General features: G+C 44.3%; 1 gene segment (V, D, J or C); it reads right to left on the bottom strand.

Moving 5' to 3' along the window:
* Positions 1 to 2153: 2153 nt before the first annotated feature.
* LOC132023767 (probable non-functional immunoglobulin lambda variable 11-55) lies at positions 2154 to 21613 on the bottom strand. The segment is given in 3 exon segments: positions 2154 to 2230; positions 21070 to 21429; positions 21551 to 21613. Coding segments are annotated over 3 exon segments (483 nt in total).
* Positions 21614 to 22755: the final 1142 nt, after the last annotated feature.

Below are 22755 nucleotides of genomic sequence, written 5' to 3'. Positions count from 1 at the left end.
ACTCAGGATCACCCAGTCACCCTGCCAAAAGGGGTGACTTCTGAAACATGGCCACTCAGCTTCCTGCCATTTCAGCCCAAGCTCTGAAGCCACCCTGGAGAAAGTAGTGCTGATGCAGGACCACTGTGCCCCTCTGTGCCTCCTTCCCCTGAGAGAACTGTCAGATGAAAGACTAAGTTCCACACTGAGCCTCTGCAGGATGAGGCTCTCTCCTGTATGATGGTGATCCTGTGCCTGGTTCAGTGAACCTTCCATCATGTTCACTAAGTATGTTCATAAACAAAGAAAATGAGTTCATCCCAATGTTGCATTCTTGTAAAAAAAAATCCCTTATTTTTAACAGGAATGGGTGCAATTTCATCATGTGTCAGATGAAAGTAAGCAAACATCTCTAATCCTGGAAATCTGATGAACATTCTCCTGGGTCAGGGCTGCTCCTGGGTTCTGGAAGCCAGGTATGGAAGTCATCCTGCATCAGAGATAGGTCCTCCCACTGCTCCAGTGGGTGGAACCCCCTCCCTTCTCTGTTCCTAAGACCATGAAACTGCTCCTTCTCCTTCCTGCCCCCACCCTCAGTCCCTGAATCCTCCATGTCATGCATAATCTTATCCACTTTCTCTGCCTCACCTCCCACCCCTCATCAAGAATCCTAATATAACATGGGCACCATCCACAGCCACCACCCGGTCTCTGTCTTCATGCTCCCATCCTGCTCCTCACCATCAGTGCAGCCTCAGGACATCATCACAGCACATCAGAATCCAGGGTTCCCTGTCAACCCCTCCAGTGCTGAAGCTCCACCCCACCAACCTCAACACTCCTCATACTCCATTAACATCATATTTGCATTGATATCAATACTTGTGTGTCTTCCTTATCTCTCATGACATTTTCAAAATCATGGGGACACAGACTGCCCCTACCACATTGTAGCTCTATCTATGTCAGAGTACCTTGCTTGGCAAATATTTGGGGTTCGAACCTCCCCTAGTCTCTCCAATACCCTCTTCCACCTGTGAGAGTGGGAGGGACTATTCTTACAATTAGACTCCAGATTTCTGACCCCTCACTGGCCATGTGTCAGGTTCCTCACCAGAGGATGTCAGGGGGGAGACCAGGGAGTATTATTGCATAGAACTATTTGGTGGGGAGTTTCCAACTCTGATCCCAGAGGAGAGTGTACAGGCAGGTTCAGATGACAGGTTCCAGCTCTGATCACCTCTGATCCCTCAGAAAATCGACCTGAGCCCCTCTGATGTCCAGGCCCAGAAACACCCTTGCATGACTTGGTAATAAGAGCTCATCAGAGATCTCTGATTTTCCACTGCACTGACCCTGTCTGCTGCATTAGAGCCAGGCCAGGGATCCCCTTACTTGTCCTTCCACAACACAGGACAGACATCATCCTCTAGTTAGACGCCTCAGAGTGAGTCTGTCCATGGCTTTCATGGGTCAGAGCTCAAATGGTGTCATTTTACAAACTCCCCTTAGATCAGGATGAAGCTCAGAACAGCAATGGGACCCAAAGGACACAAGGCCCCTTCTCTACAGAATGCTAAGCCTTTTCTGTTATGGGAATCCTCCACATTTTCCAAGGGAAGCACTGAGGAAATGGAGTCTTCTCTCTAAGTTGTGGGAAGAAATCCTGACATGCCTTCCTAGTCATCAGTTACCATATTTACCTGTTTGAAACAACAGTTCTCCACACACTGTGGACAGTGTTTCCCTCCTAGGATCTGCCCTCCCAGCACAGACACTAGTCTGCAGGAGCCCTGACACGTGAGGCTGTGTGTCTCTGACCTCAGAACAGAAAGGGGAAAACTGCAGGAGGTTCTAGGGGGAAAGGAGTGACACTGCAGATGTCACAACAATGGAATGACCCATTTTATTTATTAGTAATCACTTTGCCAGGTGTGCACTTGAAATGGATGCAGGTTAGTTTGTCCAAAATTAACTCAGTCAGATTGATTTTAACTCAGGAACAATGACAAGGAGAAGTTGCAAGTACAATGAGTAGTGTACTTTTGTCAGACCTGTTTGTTGTGGTAAAAAAGTGGTTGGAATTTAGGGCTGAAAGCATAGATGGAAAAATAATAGAAAATAAATGTCTTTTATTTTCAGCTGAATAGGAACCTATAAACTTCTTTCTAAAATCATTTGATTATATTATCATCATCATCATCATCATCATCATCATCATCATCATGAGTTTTATATAATGGGCCTGGTCCTGCAGGTAAAAAGTTGATGTGGTACACAGTGAAATCCAAGAAGAAGCCATTCCTATGAACTTCAGAGCCATCTCAGAGATAGAATTACCAAACACAGACAGCGCCCACAGGAAGGAAATATTTGGCATCAGACTGGACTCGGGTGGGCATAGCTGTAAACCCTGTGCCTTTTGTTCTGCAAGTTCAGAACAGAGGAATTTCTCACTCAGCCACCCATGACTAGAAGAAGGAAATTCTATTACCCAAGACCAACCAAACCTAGAATTGTCTGTCCAAATTCCCACATCTGAGTGGAGGAGAGTTGGAGATAAGTGTCTCTGATGTCACAGCCCTGAGGACTTGGATTGGGACAATGGAGTCTTAGCAGAGGCACAACTTCTATGGAGATGTCACAGGGATGACTGAGGGAGTCATAGCCCAGCCTAAAGAGCACAGGGGATTGTGTCCCACATCCACAGGGGTTCTGAGCTCTAGGGGAGCAGCACTGAGACTGGGGTCTTACATTCTCCATGGGAAGGATTTATTTAGGCAATGAGGACTGATGTGGTATCAGACCTTTTTCACAAATCCCTGAATCAGAAGTCCAGGTTTTCTAAAGTGACAAAAACAAGATGGAGAATATGAAGTGTTCCATGCAGCTATATTTTCTAGATATTCTCCTCCCCAGCGATGGACCCTGGAGACTGGGAACTACACCAAAAGCATTTGCATTTTTCTCTGCAATCCTGACATGGAGATGGACTTCAGACCAAAGAGCCAGAGGGAGGGACTGAAGCTTGAGGGACATGGGAGAAGCAGAAGAAGAGGAATGTGTGTGTGGTGTTGTCAGGGAGAGTATATAGAATCTGGTCCAAGCTCAAGTGTAGCTGGTTCAGAGAGAGGAGATTGTGTTTGTCGCCAGGGTTACTGTCAATATTGGGCTCCTTGCTGCTGCAGAGCTGGCTTCTCCTCTGTCTGTTGTTCCCCTTGTTTGTGCTCTCTCTCTCTCTCTCTGACAAATAAATAAAATATTTTTAAAAGTCAGAGAGGTTTTTTAACCCCTCAAGAATAACACTGGAAGTTAAAAGGCAATGAACCATAACTTCTCTGAGGGAAAGTTATTTCCTAAAATAAAACAAGCAAACAAATAATTAAATAAATTACCCCCACATTCCAGGGTGTGAGCACATCACAGATACTGGCCTCACCTATTTTCCCACCATGTCATCTGTCTGCAGCCTCTACCTGTGATAGTTCTTCCAGGTGCGGGGCTGCAGACTTCATTAGCTCCTGGCCAGAAGGAGATGGCATCTCTTGTGTCTGGCAGGCTCCCGGCTGCTGACATCCATAGGATGATGGGGCCTGTTGCACCCACAGGAACTGGAGGAGTTGTAGCTGAACAATTGACGTGGGATCACCACGAGGTCTCCAAGTTCTTCTCCCAGCATCTGTCCTGCTGTCTTCTCACCACATAAGGTAGGCCCCCAGGCCCTGGCACAGGATTCTGTCAAACTCTGGGCAGGAAGGATGTCTTCTCCAGGCCCTGCCCTTAGGGGAGATCTCTAGCACTTGGCCCAGTACCTGAGGTCATCAAATTCATTGAAAACCCTTTCCAGTGCACCATCTGGCCCTGCCCAGGCAGAGAGAAGCAGCAGGGGTCCCATCCCTGTGCACTCACATACATGTGCATAAATGTACCTGTGGACTCATGCCTGCCCCTGGTTACTGCACTGCATGCCCTTCCTCCACCACAACAGAGCCACCTCCATATTTTCTGCCCCTGCTGGGGCGTGGGGTTTGTCCTAGTGGTCAAGGAACTCTCCTGACAGCCACCCTAATTGCCTTTCCCACCACACCCTGGTCTGTCTCCCTGTTGTCCCCCCACATCAGGCAGAGCCCAGAGGGACCGAGGGAGGCTGGGACCCCAGGATACACGGGCCAGAAGAAGCCAAGGAAATCCTACATCTTCTACTTCACCAAACCTGCAGCCCTTGGAGGGCTGTGAGGGGGAACAGGCCACTGCCAGCGCCATGGCCTGCCAAGGAGCCCAAGTCCCAGGGGCCCTTACCCCACCTCATGCCAGCCTGACCCAGGAGAACTCCTTTATACTTGCTGCTACATCTCCAACTGCAGTCCTACAGGTCCTTGGGCCATGCTAGAGAAGAATTGTGTTTGAGGGAGAGCAGACTGGCTGACAAGGATTTTGTTATAATTGACATTAATGGAGGTGGCTGTAACTTACCTCAACCCCAGGGTGATATAACTACGTTGAGAGAACAAAAGCTGGAGTGAACCTCAGGCCTGGCAGGCCCTGCACGCAGTCCTAAGTGGACCCCACACCACAACACCTATAGCCAGATGAGCCCAGCCTCCTCAGTGCCACACTGTATGGGTCTCTGGGTGGGTCTCTGACGGGTGGAAGCTCACAAGCAGGACCCAGCCAAGCCTCAGACACAGCACCAGCCAGCAAGTCCAGTGTTACAAGTGGCCAGCACACCCTCAGCATCTAGAGGAGGGAGGGCTCCTTTCTACCTGCCACCCTCCCCTCTCCAATTTCCTAAACCGCTGCTGGGCTCTGGCCATGTTCTGTCCAATCCCAAGACACATGCAAGTCCTGTGGGGATTCTGGAACATCCTGGCAATATCTGAAGAGGGGAAGGGGACCCCACCCCATCCCAACCTTGAGCCCCAGGAAGTACAGTGTCCAACCCCAATGGATGCTCCCCTCTGGTTGGAAGAAAGTAACCAGTTTCCAGACAGCCAGAGACTTAGATACAGATCAAGAAAGCAAGAGATGCCGTTCAAGTGGAGAAATAATTCAACATCCCCAATATTTCCCAAAGTGGGGGCAGCACAATCAAGCACTGGGGGGATGGATACATCAGCAGTAACAGGAGGTCACACTTTTTGGAATAAGGTGATAGAACTGATTGTGGATGAATATTCAAGGGGCAGCATGTTCAGGAGAAGACAGTGTTAATTTCTGTCCATCTTCCCCAGACCCAGTAGGAATATGCAGTTGGGCTCTGATACCTCATCTGTCCCTGTCTTTTGGGAATGCCCTGCAATGTGTCACCTTGAAGACATAACCTGGGTATTTCTGTTGTGTCCAAGAAGAGATATTCCAACAGATATGTTTCTCTTTGATAGTAGTCTGAAGCCCAGGTCCATTGGCTCAAGGGTCTTCATCTCACTTCCTCCTTATCTGAGACACTGTGAGGAATGAAAGCTGCCCCCACAGCCATGATCTGTAGCCCAGTGAGCGTCAGTCTCATCCTCATGATTCAGCCCAGAGATGAGCAGAAGCCCTGCATGGGCCAAGGTATCCTTGGATCCAGAGAAGTGGCTGAAGATCCCAGAGACCTGTTGAGTCTGAGTAGCACCTCAGCAGAAGCTCAGGAGGGCTTCCGGGCAGCTACTGGAACAAGGATAAGGCAGAAGTCCCCACACTGAAGACACTTCATGGGTGCATGTGAGTCCTTCTGATCAACCCAGAGATGCAGAGAGTGAAGGTAGCTGACTCAGCATTGGCTTGGACAACGAATTGACAAACACATTTATGGGTGTTGGAACAGGGGCCAGATTAAATGTCCACAAACCACCAAGGTAGAGTGGCTGACATAGTCTGACAGGTTGCTCTGTGTCCCTGGGGCTAGTCCTTCCTTGTGCGATGAGAGAGTGTGACAAAGATTTAAAAATCCAGGCCATGGTGACATAGCCTCGAATCCCCCAAAGGGGTTAGGCTGCCTGAGGCTTCCTTTTCTCACCCACCCTCTGTCACAGGAGGGGCTGTCCATACACCTGGGGTCCATCCAGTGACTGTCCAGCCCCTCCTAGAGCCCTAGTGCTGGAGCTCAACTCAGTACACATAGGATTATACAAGTTGGCTCCAGTCTTTGGGAGAACCCTGAGAGAAAACACCTGTTGAGACCACACACAGGTCCCTACTCAGAGGAGTCTGCCAGGTCTGAGAGGACACAGATGCTGAGTCCCCATCAGGGAGTCTAGAACCCAGCCTCCAATCCCAGGCTCCTTTGCTTGAATTGTCCTACTGAGCAGCTTGGTAAAGACTTCAGAACCATTCCACAGCGTCCCCTTCTGGTCATGGGAAAACACTTCATCATGGCCTAAAGCCTTGAGAGCTCCAGTGGAATTCTGTCTGCTTCGTGTGTGGGAGGAAGCCTTGATCTCCATGCTCTCAGACCCTCCTAAACCAAATCCCCACTGCCCAATACCCCTCCTATGCAAACTCTGGGCTCATGTCATGTTCTTCAGTGGGTCCCAGTGACTTCCCAGAGCCATAGATGGCCTTATCTGGGCTTTGTATTGGCCAAGATGGGGAGGATTTTTACCTGGGTCCAATTCACCAGAAAATGAAGGGTCACAACATGCCCACCTCTTATGGAAGCTGCACGCCCTCACAAGGCTTCATGTGCTCTGCGGCTTCCAGTCAGTGAACGGGAGAAGAATTAGACACAAACAAGTCAGCTGGAAGAGAAAGGGATCAGGGGACAACAGTCGAAAAGACTGCTGCCCCGAGCAACTCCTCAGTCTCGCTTTTATTAGATAGAAACAGTAACCCACAGAAGAGTCCATGAAGGTCAAATATTAGTCATATGCCTTGTAGATAAACAAGGAGGACAAAATATGTCTGTACAAGCAGTATAAAGTTTATAGTTGAACAAGCACATTCAAAGGACTTATCAAGTAGCCACAGGTGCTCTTCAGGGGGGAAAGGGGAGATAACAGAAAAATGAAGCAGGCAGTGTTCCGCCCTGAGCGAGCTGGGCATTCCCAGCTGCTCAGCTTCAAGGCCACATACCTTCCTCTCCCCCAGAGGCCTGTTGCAGTATCTGTTTTTCTTAAGACTGTATCTAAATGTGCTTGGTAACTAGTAAAATTTCCCGGGGGTTATATTTTAAGTAATACATTGTTCTGAGGGGCAGTTGCAGTGCTCAGGTGTCTTACATGTTCATATGGATGAGAAGCCCACCTTGGAATAATGCTGGTCAAGCAGGCAGAAGAGACTAAATGGCATATTATGGGCTCTGACTTCTTGTCAGAAAGCAGTATGTGCTTCCTCTGAGGAGATTTTGTGGTCAGAGAAAGACAATGGGTGATGGACAAGAGTTTGAAATCTGTCAGAAAAAGCAAGGTCATCATGAGAAAGATCTATGCTGTCTCCACACACTGCTGGCACAGACCTTATCTGTGTCATGGACTTTGTCCATGCCAACATAGGACAGAAATGAGTGCATTTATTAACAATAACTCATTGATCAACATCCCCATGATTGATAACAAGCCTAATTTTCAGAGTCAGGTTTGTGGGTAATTCAGGACACCCCTACAAAACAAATGCTTGTTGAGGACAGTATTCTATACCTGAGGATGCTCTCCGGGACAGGATTTAAGGCACCTCCATGTGGCTCTCACCCATGGGCCATAGAGGCCCAGGGCAAACACCACTGTCTCCCCTATATTTGGTGGCCAAGGAGTGTGACCTCTCGACATCACCAGTTCTCTCTTCTAGCTGACCAGCTCAAGCTCATGGACCATCTGCCTTCAGGTTTTCCATGTTCCTAACCATTGATCTCCTGACATTCTTAACCTCTGTAAGTGTCCCTGGAGCTCACTGTGTGACTTTCAGAATGAGAGGTGCCACCTCACAGGGAATGAGACAATCAGAGAATTTTGTCAGTGTACTAAAAGGTTCATAATGTCTTAACTATAGCAGACTTGACCTTTTGTCCCAGAGTGACGTCCCCAGTTAGGACCCAATCTGAGTGCTCCATATTTCCATTGCAGTCCTCCTGAGTAGGCATTGGTGTCACTCAGGGAGACAGAAGATTTACCACATGTGTCCACAACCCTGCTGAGGACTCAGCTGACAAGAGGGGCTGTGTCATGACGAGAACTGGCCAGGCCATGGAGCTGCCACCACCACTGTCCCCAGCATGGTTCTTGGATTCAGGATCATTGCATTCATATTAGGTATAGAAGGAGGTATGAAGAGGAACCCAGGAGGCTGAGCGCTGGTAGTTCAGGGACATGGCATGTGCATGTGTCTGCTTCAGATATATCCCATGAGGAGATACCTTAGCATATGAGGAGAGAGAAGGTTAGTCTCCTGCTGCATGATGGCTTTCTCCTGTGCAGAATCTGGGCAGCATGGGGAAGGGACAGGTCCAGGCCAAGATGCAATCAACTCTAAGCTATTCACTCTGATATCTACAGATCTGCTGGGACCTATCTCAGTCTCTCTGATTGGCACCCCCATCCCTGAGCAGTGTCTCCTCATGCACATCCAGCCCCCCAAACCTGGAGTAGCCCAAAAGCTCAAAGGCCATCAGAAGGGGCTTGCAGGTGGACCTGTCTGAGGGTTACTCTCCTCCTGCCCTCCACAGAGTGGGGAATGGCTAGGGAAAAGGATGCAGAGGAAGAAGCACATGAACATGTTAGGATTAACATAGAATCTAATCTTTGCCCAGTTCTGAGTCTGCAAAGACCCTTGGGTGTCCCTAAAGAAGGGCTCACTTCCAGAGGAACTCCGTCTCAGACCTTGATTGTCTGCATGAAGTGCCAGTGGGTCTGGAGCCTGGGGACGAGACCCATGCACAGCACCTGCAAATGTCCTCAGATGTGTGCAGACGTGCATATACAGACACCTAGGCTGACAGACCTGGTAAATGGATGGCAGAGACACCTCTTGTTACATGTGAAGCACACAACTCAATGCCTTTCACAAGGGGCTCAGGGCACAAACTAAGAAGGGAAAATAATTATTCTGGAACATGACGGCTGCAGGTCCAGAAAACAGGTGTCATTGACATACCTGGCTCCTGCTGATGACATTCTTCATGGTAGGAGCCTGCTGGTCAACCACAGTACATTTTGAAATGCATAACAGGCAGGTGGAGAATAATAAAATATTTAATTACTTTGACTGTGATAAGAAAGATTATGTGTACTTCATTCTTTTCTGAAATATTTGCTAGAATATAGCATAAAGACATGTTGAAAGTCCAATTTTAGATTGCATAAATGACTATTTTAGATCTATTGTCCATTAAAATCTTATTTCATTGATGAGCATTATTTTGTTCCACACATACAAGTTTAACATTTCATTTTAATTACTTCTTCAGGAATCAGGATGATTAATTATCTAAAATAATTTATTTTTTTAAAGAAAAAACAATATGGGGGTCCCTGGGTGGCTCAGGGAGTTAAAGCCTCTGTCTTCAGCTCAGGTCATGATCCCAGGACACTGGGATCCAGCCCCACATTAGGATTTCTGCTCAGCAGGGAGCCTGCTTCTCTTCCTCTCTTTCTCTGCCCACCTCTCTGCCTACTTACAATCTCTGTCAAATAAATAAATAAATAAATAAAATCTTTTAAAAAAACGTGAAAATAATATATGGAGTTTAAATTGCCTAGGCACTGAATCACCTGATGATACAAATGGACCAATTACATGAAAAACTGCTAAAGTCATTGTCCAATTGTGTGGGCTTCTAGATGTAATGAAATAAGTACTAGTTGAACTTTACAGATTTAGAAAGAATGTGTTGTCTCCATAATGGCCTCGTAAATCTAAGAGAATGTACCTTGTGAGCACCATCACCACCATAAAATATAAAAATAAAACATATCTACATTCTCACAAATCATTGTCTATCGATAGCTTGGCTTTACTCTAAAATTCAGCGGCTATGGAGGAGGCTTGAAATATCATTTTAAATTCTCTACCTCCTTTAAATGAAACAGGCCTGTGGGATAGCAGACATAGTCCTTCACATGAAAAGAGTACCATGTGACAGTGGCCCCGAGGGTCTTTGGGGTGGAGAGGACCATGGGGAAGACCCCTTAGCAAATCATTATCCATGGGGCAGTGGAGATACGATAAGGGAAATGAGATGCATTATACTGTGTGTATGACCAGACATCTTATGAATACATAGAAGCACATCAGACAAGAGGAGAATAGGTGCGCATGAAAAATCCATGGCAGGACAATAAATGGGAAAATAAAGAAAGAACATATCAGACATGCTTAGGAGGTGATCCAACAGGACTCATGTCCTCCTGTATCTTCCAGTAGAAGGAAAGAGGGACTAAAATGAGTCTTAACTGTGAGGTTTAGAGACTGTGAGGAAGAAGGGGGCACACCTGTGTGAGGATGGGATGACATAAACAGCAGGTAGAGGTGATAATCAGTGAAATGTGTGTGGATGACATTGGGCAGTGCCATTATGCCAGGGAATCCCTGTGGTCACAGCTGAGAATCCAGCTCCTCCCAGGAAGTAAGGCTTCCATAAATGCTCATCCTCTGCAGGGTCCTTAGAAGAGATTTCCTTGTACCCAGAAAAATCCCAGGAGACCCTATAATGTGCACAAGATCCCTGTGGCTGGATCCTCTACAGAGAGGGAAAATGGAAAGGAGAGGTCCGACAGGGTGCTCTGGGACCCACACAGAGATGAACTGTTGTAGCATTTATTCTCGCCAGTTCTGTGGATCCAGAAGTTCTGACCCAACACACCCACCTGACAGCTCCTCCCCTCCCCTTCTTTCCTCCAGGCTTGGAGATCTGATAGTGGCAGTCAAGGTCAGCCCAGGGGTCATGGGGCACAGAAGCAGGGACTTCATGGTGGTCTTGGGAAAGAACGGCATGGGGCCCCTGGAGAGGTATCTCCAAGTCAGGAATGTGACCTCAATGAACAGAATCTGGAAAGACAGATGATATTGTGTGAGTTGTTGATTAGGGAAATTCTCTTTCTTTCTTTCCTCCCTCCCTTCCTCCCTCTCTCCCTTCAACCCTTTGTTCCTCCCTTCCTTCCTTCCCTCCTGTTTCCTTCTGTTGCCTGCAAGAACTGGGCAATGCATGTCCCCTTGCATATTTCCTTATTCTTAATGAGAATTTCATTCTCCAGTTTCATGGATTGATATCTGAGTCCTAAGGCATGGTAATTTCCCAGTGATTATTTCTTGCCTTAAGTCCAAGCTTTAATTTCCCTTTAATTAAAAATCAACAGGACAAGGGTGTCTTTGCACCAACATGAATTTTGGCAACACTGGTTCTCTTCTATCATATGACTGTGAACAATTGGAGTAGCAGATAGAAGGAATATTACTTTAATTCTCTCTCTCTTTTTTAATTTAATCTCAATAGGAACACAGAATATATAAAGGACTCTAAAATGTTAAAAATCAGAACAAAAACAATCTACTTCTCTTTTTCAATCCAAGCAATATTACTAAAGAAGATTCATGGGTTATACAGAGTTGCATGAAAGATGTTAAGTAGAGAATGAAACATTCCTATATGTATATTAAAATGGAAACAAAAATGACCAAAAAATATAAAGACTGCCAGCAATTTTCCCATGATGGAATGGACATAGAACATAAACATGAAATCCATCTGTCCACTGGAAATACACAAAATATGATTTTTTTTAAATTTTATGTATTTATTTATTTATTTGATATTATTCATCCTATAGTACTTCATTCATTTTTGAAGTAGTGTTCCATGACTCATTGTTTGGGTATAACACCCAGTGTTCATTGCAATATGTACACTTCTTTTTTTAAATTAATTTTTTATTTATTTTCAGCATAAAAGTATTCATTATTTTTGCACCACACCGAGTGTTCCATGCAATGCATGCCCTCTATAATACCCAATATTTGGTACCACGACCTCCCACCCCCAGCCCCTTCAAACCCCTTCAGATTGTTTTGCAGAGTCCATAGTCTCTCATGGTTCACTTCCCCTTCCAATTTCCCCCAACTCCCTTTTCATCTCTATCTCCCCATGTCATCCATGCTATTACAATTCTTAACACTCCTCACTAAAGTGTTGTTTTTTGTTTGTTTGTTTTTTCAGCATAACAGTATTAATTATTTTTCACCACACCCAGTGCTCCATGCAATCCGTGCCCTCTTTAATACCCACCAACTAGCACACCAACCTCCCACCCCCCCACAACTTCAAACCCCTCAGATTGTTTTTCAGAGTCCATAGTCTCTCATGGTTCACCTCCCTTTCCAATTTCCCTCAACTCCCTTCTCCTCTTTAACTCCCCTTGTCCTCCATGCTATTTGTTATGCTCCACAAATAAATGAAACCATATGATACTTGACTCTCTCTGCTTGACTTATTTCACTCAGCATAATCTCTTCCAGTCCTGTCCATGTTGCTACAAAAGTTGGGTATTCATCCTTTCTGATGGAGGCATAATACTCCATAGTATATATGCACCACAATTTCTTTATCCATTCGTCCGTTGAAGGGCATCTTGGTTCATTCCACAGTTTAGCGACCATGGCCAATGCTACTATAAACATTGGGGTACAGATGGCCCTTCTTTTCAAAACATCCGTATCTTTGGGGTAAATACCCAGGAGTGCAATGGCAGGGTCATAGGGAAGTTCTATTTTTAATTTTATGAGGAATCTCCACACTTTTCTCCAAAGAGGCTGCACCAACTTGCATTCCCACCAGCAGTGGGAGAGAGTTCCCCTTTTTCCACATTCCCTCCAACACATGTTGTTTCCTGTCTTGTTAATTTTGGCCATTCTAACTTGTGTAAGGTGATATCTCAATGTGGTTTTAATTTGAATCTCCCTGATGGCTACTGATGATGAACATTTTTTCATGTGTCTCATAGCCATTTGTATATCTTCTTTGGAGAAGTGTCTCTGCCCATTTTATGATAGGATTGTCTGTTTTGTGTGTGTTGAGTTTGAGGAGTTCATTATAAATCCTAGATATCAACCTTTTGTCTGTACTGTCATTTGCAAATATCTTCTCCCATTCCGTGGGTTGCCTCTTTATTTTTGTTTGTTTGTTTGTTTGACTGTTTCCTTTGCTGTCCAGAAGCTTTTGATCTTGATGAAGTCCCAAAGTTTATTTTCGCTTTTGTTTCCTTTGCCTTTGGAGACATATCTTGAAAGAAGTTGCTGTGGCTGATATGGAGGAGATTACAGCCTATGTTCTCCTCTAGGATTCTGATGGATTCCTGTCTCACGTTGAGGTCCTTTATCCATTTTGAGTTTATCTTTTTGTGTACGGTGTAAGAGAATGGTCGAGTTTCATTCTTCTACATATAGCTGCCAGTTTTCCCAGCACCATTTATTGAAGAGACTGTCTTTTTTCCACTATATATTTTTTCATGTTTTGTCCAAGATTTTTAGCCCATAGAATTGAAGGTCCATATCTGGGCTCTCTAATCTGTTCTAGTGGTCTATGTGTCTGTTTTTATGCCAGTACCATGCAGTCTTGGTGACCACAGCTTTGTAATAAAACTTGAAATCAGGTAACGTGATGCCCTTCGTTTTAGTTTGTTTTTCAAAATTTCCTTAGCAATTCGGGGTCTCTTGTGATTCCATACAAATTTTAAGATTATTTGCTCCAGCTTTTTGAAAAATGCCGGTGGAATTTTGGTCGGAATAGCTTTAAAAGTATAAATTGCTATAGTCAGTATAGATATTTTAACAATGTTTATTCTTCCGATCCAAGAGCATGGAATGGTCTTCCATCTTTTTGTGCCTTCTTTAATTTCTTTCATGAATGTTCTGTAGTTCCTTGAGTAGAGATCCTTTACCTCTTTGGTTAGGTTTATTCCCAGGTATCTTATGGTTCTTGGTGTTATAGTAAATGGAATTGATTCTCTAATTTCCCTTTCTGTATTTTCATTGTTAGTGCATAAGAAAGCCACTGATTTTTGTACATTGACTTTTTATCCTGCCATGTTGCTGAATTGCTGTATGAGTTCTAGTAGTTTGGGGATGGAGTCTTTTGGGTTTTCCATACAAAGAATTATGTCATCTGCGAAGAGAGAGAGTTTGACTTCTTCATTGCCAATTTGGACACCTTTTATTTCTCTTTGTTGTCTGATTGCTGTTGCTAGGACTTCTAATACTATGTTGAACAAGAGTGGTGAGAGTGGGCATCCTTGTCTTGTTCCTGATCTCAACGGGAAGGCTGCAAGCTTTTTCCCATTGAGGATGATATTTGCTATGTGTCTTTCATAGATAGATTTGATGAAGTTCAGGAATGTTCCCTCTATCCCTATACTTTGAAGTGTTTCAATCAGGAACGGATGCTGGATTTTGTCAAATAATTTTTCTGCATCAATTGAGAGGACCATGTGGTCCATCTCTTTTCCTATATTAATTTGTTGTATCACATTGATTGATTTGCGAATGTTGAACCATTCTTGTAGCCCAGGGATGAATCCCACCTGGTCATGGTGGATAATCTTTTTAATGTGCCATTGGATCTGTTTTCTAGGAATTTTTTGAGAATCTTAGCATCCATATTCATCAGTGATATTGGTCAGAAATTCTTTTTGGTACGGTCTTTGCCACGTTTGGGAATCAAGGTAATGCTGGCTTCATAGAAAGAGTCTAGAAGATTTCCTTCTGCTTCAATTTTTTTGAAATAGCTTCAGAAGAATAGTTTTTTTTTTGTTTGTTTGTTTGTTTGTTTTTTCTGTCTTTGAAAGTTTGGTAGAATTCCCCAGGAAATCCGTCAGGTCTTGGGCTCTTGTTTTTGTGAGGTTTTTTATCACTGCTTCAATCTCGTTACTAGATATAGGTCTATTCAGGTTGCCGACTTCTTCCTGGTTCAATTTTGTGAGTTTATAGTTTTCCAAGAATGCATCCATTTCATCTAGGTTGCTAAGCTTATTGGCATATAACTGTTGATAATAACTTCTGATGATGGTTTCTACTTCCTTGGTGTTAGTTGTGATCTCTCCCTTTTCATTCCTAATTTTATGAATTTGGGCTTTCTCTCTTTTCTTTTGGATTAGTGTGGCCATTGGCTTATCGATCTTACTGATTCTTTCAAAAAAACAGCTTCTATTTTCATTCATACTTTTTTACTCTCTCTGGTTTCTACCTCATTGATCTCAGTTCTAATCTTGATGATTTCCCTTCTGATGTGTGGAGTTGGTTTGATTTGTTGTTGATTCTCCAGTTCTTTAAGGTGTAGAAACAGCTGCTGTGTTCTGGATTTTTCAATTTTTTTGAGGGAGTCATGGATATCTATGTATTCCCCCCTTAGGACCGCCTTTGCTGTATCCCATAGGTTTTGGACCTAAGTGTCTTCATTGTCATTGTTTTCCATGAATTGTTTCAGTTCTTCTTTGATCTCCTGTTTGATCCATGCATTCTTACGTAAGGTGGCCTTTTGCTTCCAGGTGTTTGAGTTCCTTTGGAAGTGTTCCTTGTGATTGAGCTCCAGTTTCAAAGCATTGTGATCTGAGAATATGCAGGGAATCATCTCAGTCTTTTGGTGTCACTTGAGTCCTGATTTGTGACCCAGTATGTGGTCTATTCTTGAGAATGTTTCATGTGCACTTGAGAAGAATGAGAATTCTGTTGTTTTAGGGTGGAATGTTCTGTATATATCTATGAGGTCCAGCTGGTCCAATGTGCCATTCAATGCTCTTGTTTCTTTATTGATTTTCTGCTTCGATGATTTGTCTATTCTGAGACACGTGTTAAGATCTCCTACAATTAGTGTATCCATATCAATATTATTCTTTATCTTGATTAACAGTCTTCTTATGTAATTGGCTGCTCCCATATTAGGGGCATAGGTATTTACAATTGTTAGATCTTCTTGGTGGATAGTCCCTTGAAAGATGATGTAGTGTCCTTCTGTATCTCTGATTACAGTCTTTAGTTTAAAATCTAATTTATCTAATATGAGGATCGCTACCTCAGCCTTCATTTGAGGCCAATTGTCATGAAAGATGCTTCTCCATCCCTTAACTTTCAGTCAGGGTGTATCTTTAGGTTCAAAATGGGTCTCCTGTAGACAACATATGGATGGGTCCTGTCGTTTTATCCAATCTGCAACCTTGTGCCATTTTATGGGCACATTTAGGCCATTCACATTGAGAGTGATTATTGATAGATACGTTTTTGTTGACATTGTGTTAACTTTGAAGTCTTTCCTTCTGTAGATTGTCTCTATATTTCTGTTCAATGCTATTCTTAGGATTTTTCCTCTTTTATAGAACACCCTTAATTTTCCTGCAGTGTCAGCTTGGTGGTTGCATAGTCTTTTAAGCCTTGCCGGTCTTAGAAACTCTGTATCACTCCATTCATTTTGAATGTCAGTCTTGCTGGATAAAGTATTCTTGGCTGCATGTTCTTCTCATTTAGTGCCCTGAATATATCTTGCCAGCCCTTTCTGGCTTGCCAGGTCTCTGTGGACAGGTCTGGCGTTATTCTGATGGGCTTTCATCTGTAAGTAAGGAGCCTCTTTGTCCTAGCGGCTTTCAAGAGATTATACCTTCAATTATGATTCCTCAATTTGACTATCAGGTGTCGTGATGGTTTTTTGTTTTTTTTTTTTTTTTTTTTTAGAATGTATAATCTTGGGTAAAGACCGTTCAGTCTCTTGTACATGAGCACTGGTTCCATTCATGAGATTGGGAACATTTTCATGAAGAACTTGTTCCACTATATCTTCTAGACTTCTTTCTTCTCCTCTCCTTCAGGGATTCCAATAATTCTGATGTTGGAACTCTTCATGTCATTTCTCTGATTCATTTATTTTCCTGATTCAGTTTTATTGGTTTCTAAGCTTTTTATTCCAGGCTTCCTCCTGATCCTTTCTCTCTATCTGTTTGTTCTCTAGATCACTAATTCTATCTTCTGTCTCAGTTACCCTGGCTTTGATAGAATTTAGATTAGATTGCAACTCATTGAGAGCATTGTAAACCTCATCCCTGGTAGCTTTCAGCTCTTCCCTAACATTGAAAACATGTTCTCTGGAGGTTTTCAGTTCAGCCCTAATAATTTCCATTTGGTCATCCATGGATTTCTCCAACCTAGGTATTGCCTGCATAATTGTTAGCCTGAATTCTCTTTCTGACATATTGTCTATGTTGATAGCCATTAGCTCTGTTGCAGAAGGTCCATCCTCTGTATTTTTCTTCGGTTGGGCATTCCTCCTCCTAGTCATTTTGGTGAGAGTTGACTGAACAGATATAGCTGGATGTATTGACCATGGTGCAGTCAAGGTTCACCCTGCAACACTTCTGAGCAATCAGGATTCCCCACCCAAATGAGAGAAAAAAGAAAAGAAAAAGAAAAAAATAAAAAGAGAGAGAGAGAGATACAGGAAAGAAAGGGAAGATGAAAGAGAAGGTTCAGCCCGAATGGGCCCCAAGGTAGGATTTATGAAGTACACAAACAAAAACAGACAAATACAAATACTGTTAAAAGTATATGACAAGAGAAATATATATATATATATGCAAATAAAGGAAGAACCTTGTCAAAAATAACCCCAAGTGTAAGATTTATATACTATCAGGACAAACATATGAACAGAGAAACACTGGTGGAAGAGAAAGATGGGAGAGTGGTTATAATTCTCAGTGTGGGTGAGGAAGTTTTGTTTTTTTTGTTTGTTTGTTTTTTGTTTTTTGTTTTTTGTTTTTTTATTCTTCCTGGATGTATCTTGATATCTTTGTTAAAGGACTCAAATTTCCTAAGATAAAGGGGGATTAAAAATTGGTTTACCATAGGGGTAGTATTGATTGGGGAAAGGGGATTACTTTGAAGTTTAACTCTACATGAATATTAGAAAATAAAAATAAAAAGCAATAAACTAGACTAAACTAAACTAAAATAAAAAAAAAGAAATTTAAGAAATAGAAATGCAAAAGAAAAACATAGGTGTATGTATCAAAAAGTTTAGGTTAGAAGGTTATTATGGTATTTAATATACTGGACAGCTCACTGTGATGGTAAATAGGTTAAAAAATTATATATATTTAAAAAAAAAATGAACCAGAATAGTGGGAACAGGTAAAAAGTAAAAGTTTTCCTATGAAGTAGTGGTGTTTGTTCTCTTGTCATCCTTTTTTTTTTCTTTCTTGGTTTTTTTTTTTTTTTTTTTTTTTTTTTTTTCTGGGGGAGAGGCCTGTCACGTGGGTTTTCAGTGAATGATGTTCCCTGAGTTAAGTCCTCCCGCCCCCTTCAAGGGGATGAACACTGAGGAAACTTTTTTTTTCAGGCTTTTGTTCTCTGGCAGTTTTTATGTTTGTTCACTTTTTATTTCTTTCACCTTGACTGCTTTTTTTGGTTTTTGTAGTTTTAGAGGAAAACAAAGTGCACCCTGATCTCCCTCTCAGAGGGAAGCTCAGTTTGGCTGCAGAGCCCAAATAAGTTCCCCCTTGGCTGCTGGCAGAGCAAGTTCAGAGCCTTGGTCCCTGGGGACGCAGGATCTTTTGCTTGTACCCAAAGCCACGGCAGTGGCAGCTGTATGGGCAGCTCCAGACCACAGAGAGGTTCCAAGCAGCAGTCTCACACTGAGATTTTCCCACTGGCCTGGGCTGGGAGTGCCTGGTCTTTCTGGGTCTAAGAGTGCCTGGCTTGTGTGCACCTCTTTCAAGGGAGGCTGTGGGTCGCGCGGGTCTCAGGCTCTGAGAATGGGGCGCAGGTCTAAAACAGAAGGCTGGGCCTTCGCAGACCTCTCTGGGGGGATAGTTTGGTGCACGTGTCTTAGGCTCTGAAACAATGGCCTGTATCCAACGGAGCCGGATGGGCCTTTGTAGCTCTCTCAGGGGAGGATGATGGGCGTGTGCATCTCAGGCTCTATAGCAGGGTTCGCACATTCTGCCATCTGGTGTGGCTCCCATCCCCTCACAGGAGCCAGATCCCACGCATCATCAGGCGTGCTGGTGGCTTAGGGACCAAAACCTGGTTTCTCCACCACACTCTCTCTGGCTCAGCACCATGGGCAGCTGTCCTGGGACCAGGGATTTAAGGCCCTGTCCCTAGCTGCCCTGATTCCCTCAATTCCCCCCCACACACCCACAATCATTTGCTCTTTTGGAGTGCTTTCAACCAGTCTCCAAGTGAATGCTGGTCCCCAGACACAGGGCACTCTCACCTGTATTGGGGGTATTACTTTCCAACCAGTCACCGCTGGTGGCTCCCTCCCCCTTTTGTTTATTTTCTGATATCAGTCCACTGTTCCCACTCTGCTTTACCTGCCCACTAGCTTCTTTTGCCCCTGTAGAGATCCAGACGTGTATGATTCTGACCTCAGGCTGATTTCATGGGTGATCAGAGTTCTTTGGTAGATAATCAGCTCACTTTAGGGTACAGGTTGAAAAGGGGCCTCCTCCCACTTCCCCGCCATCTTGTCCTCACTAAAGTGTTTTTAAAGAAAATACAAGCTGCATGTTGAAATAATGAAGATTGACTTGGTACACACTGAAAGCTAGTGTCCTTTGGAGAATGACGTAAACCTGCGCTGTTGATATCCACATCCAGATTTTCGTCTATGAGTTATTGATGGATGAATATTTAAAACATATCCCCCTGACTTTATCATGGTGGCAGCTTCTAGCATTACCAAACTGAACTTGGAAATTTCAAAGGAAGACGCATCTTCTAGCCATATGTAAATTTGCCACTAAATTAAAATTAATCATTTCTCTTTCTCACAGTAAAGGCTCTGCTTTGTTTTCATTTAAAATTAAGAGCCTGCTTTAAGAAGACCTCCTATGAGGCCAAACATTTTATATATTATATATATATATAGAGAGAGAGAGAGACAGAGACAGAGAGACAGAGAGAGACAGAGAGGGACAGAGAGAGAGAGAGAGAGAGAGTGTGCACGCACACTTTTATTTTACAGGAAATTCATTACTGCCCATCAGAGAGACCCTGGGAATTCTGGGATGGTGTGTTTGACTCTAAAGTGAAACGGAAACACACAGACGCACACACACGCATATTAAGAAACAACAACAACAACCACACAAATTGTGAGCATCCTTGAGCTGAGCTGCCAGGGCTTCATACATAATAGACCCAGAGACAGAATTTTAGGTCAAAAGCAGTGCATTAGACAATGAGGGTTCTGAACTCTAGGTTCACTGTTAGTTCCCAGGAGCAAACAAACACTGCTTTGGGGTGAAATCTCTGTTAGGGAAGGGAGGCTCTCCAGAAAGTTAATCTATTTAATTGGTTTCTCATTTGGAGGCAAACGGCACAGGCTGGGGCCTGGGATAAGACTTAGGTGACACTCTGTCCTAATAATATGCATATAGAGGGGTCTTGGCTGGCTCAGGCACTGAATCTTGATCTCAGAGTTGTAATTTTGGGCTCCACACTTGGTGTAGAGATTATTTAAAAATAAAACAAATTTAAAATTTGTTTTAAATTTAAAAGAAATAAAAAGAGTGGCACCTCAGTCATTAAGTGTCTGCCTTTGGCTCAGGTCATGATCTTGGGGTCCTGGGATGCAGCCCCACATCCAGGCTTCCTGCTCTGTGGAAATCCTGCTTCTCCTCTCCCACTATCCCTACTTGTACTACCTCTCTTGCTGTGTATTTCTCTGTCAAAAAAATAAATAAGAAATAAAAAGAAATTATCCATATATGTGTAATGATATATAGTATGAAGTGTGCTGCCTTCTGGATGGTTATCATCTTCACTTCAACACATTTAACAAGGGAGATGGTATTAGTGCTGTTAATATTTATTAGTATTAATACACATTTTGTTCAACATTTAAGAGGCTCTATGTGGTCTGTGTGTAAGGAAAGGACAGCATTCCAGCAGGGCCCCATTTCTTCCTGAATCCCTGGAGAACGTGGTCTACTGCTAGCACCAGTGAAGGAATTAACCACCTCAAAACACCTGTCACCGCTTGGAACCTAAGGCCCCAGGTCTTTGTCCCACCCCCTCATCTGTCTCTGTCACTGTACTTAGTGCCACAGGCATATACCTGACAGGAAACCCCAAGAAATTTCTCAATAAAAGAGGCTCAGAGACAAGCTTTGTGTGTACAGGGGTTTTTTGTCTCACTTCCTTGTTGTCTGAGACACTGTGGGTAACGAAAACTGCTCCCACTGCCATGAGCTGTAGCACAGTAATAGTCAGCCTCATCCTCAGGCTGAAGCCCAGAGATGAGCATAATTGCCGTATTGGTGGAGGTATCTTTGGATCCGGAGACACGACTGGGGACCCCAGGTCCCAGCTGCTTATCTGAGTCTGAGTAGTAGTACAGGAAATAACGGGGAGGGCTTCCGGGCTTCTGCTGGTACCAGAACATGCTTGTACCACCAACATTGATGTCCCTGCTCAGGGTGCAGGTGAGTCTGGCTGATGATCCCAGGGAAGCAGAGAGGGAGGGAGGTTGGGTCAGCACAGGCTGGGACAGGGAACCTGCAAACACAAACACATCAGAATGAAGAAAAGGGATAGGGTTTGTGCGGTTGAAAAGCTGAGCCAGAAGGATCTAACTCAGGCTAGGGGGCCACCCTCTTGCGATGGGGACTTTCCCTACCTGTGCAGTGACAGAGGAGCATGAGGAGGACCGTGGCCCAGGCCATGGTGACAGAGCCTTTTACGCCACAGAGCTGAGACTGGTCTGACCCTAGCATGTCTTATCCCCTGTCCAAGGTCCTCAGAGAGGAGGGGCTACTCATGCAAATATGACCCACCCCTGCTTCTCCTTCTTGTGCACTTCCAGGTCTATAACCCTTTCGTAGGGAGAATTCCTGTCACACTAGTTTCCCTCTGGTGGGCCTGGGTGAAGCAGACTTATCCATCTTCAAAGAGGCTACAGCTTCCCTGTCCCCACTGAAGCCTGGGCACTCAGCATACCATGCTAGGAGACCCTGTCCTGCAGAAACCCCCAGACACAGTCTTACAGAGCCCCCTGTTGATCTCTGGGAGAATCTCTCCTTCATTCCCATAGATGGCAAGACTCTGCTTCACCTGCCTCTGTGAAACCTGTGTTCCCACCATGCAACAATGACCCTCCAGGAAAGACAGAGGTCCTGGTGTGCTGACTCTGATCAGTCTTCCTCTGTGAACTCATGTCTAAAGGAAAATACATGAGAAGACCTAACCTGGGAGATCCTGGGAACCTCTGTGTTGCTGAGGACAAGACACAGGGAATAGAGAAAAGAAGGAATCTGTTACCACAAGAGGACCTCAGAGGACATGAGCTGGTTCTGGTTACTGTGCGTGAAAAGGAGCTTGTAAAGGGGACACACACCTTCATAGAGGAGGACACTGGGTGTGAGAAAGCTGGGCCCTTCCTGAGCAGGACTGACCGGACACACAGGGGCTGTGGGGAGACTGCAGGGTTTGGGTTTCCAACAGGAACAACAGATGCGCCATCCTGTGACCTCCCCTCCATTTGCTGTGAGACCAGAAGCTGTGCTTCTAGTCAGTATTGCTCATTAAGGATTTATCTCTAAGACAGAACTTGGGACAGGGTGACTTGGAAGGTAACATGAGGAGGGCAGCTGGAGGAAGCAGAGAGCAGAGGAAACAGGGAAGGGAGAAATGTCATGTGTCCCCTGGTGTGACACAGGAAGGTGACCAGCTAGACCCTGGGCTGAGAGAGGGAGGGATGGGTGAAAGTGTCAGGTGGATGGAGAGTGATTCCCACAATGATGGGGATGCCCAGAAGGCACAGATAAGGTCAGGTGGGAGAGCAGATTGGGGTCTGCTGATAGTCTGTTGTCCCTCTGTCACATG

The sequence above is a fragment of the Mustela nigripes genome, chromosome 8, assembly GCF_022355385.1.
Source record: "Mustela nigripes isolate SB6536 chromosome 8, MUSNIG.SB6536, whole genome shotgun sequence".
Classification (NCBI taxonomy): Eukaryota; Metazoa; Chordata; class Mammalia; order Carnivora; family Mustelidae; genus Mustela; species Mustela nigripes.
Note: the sequence above shows the minus strand (reverse complement) of the source record. Positions and strands in the feature narration are given on the sequence as shown.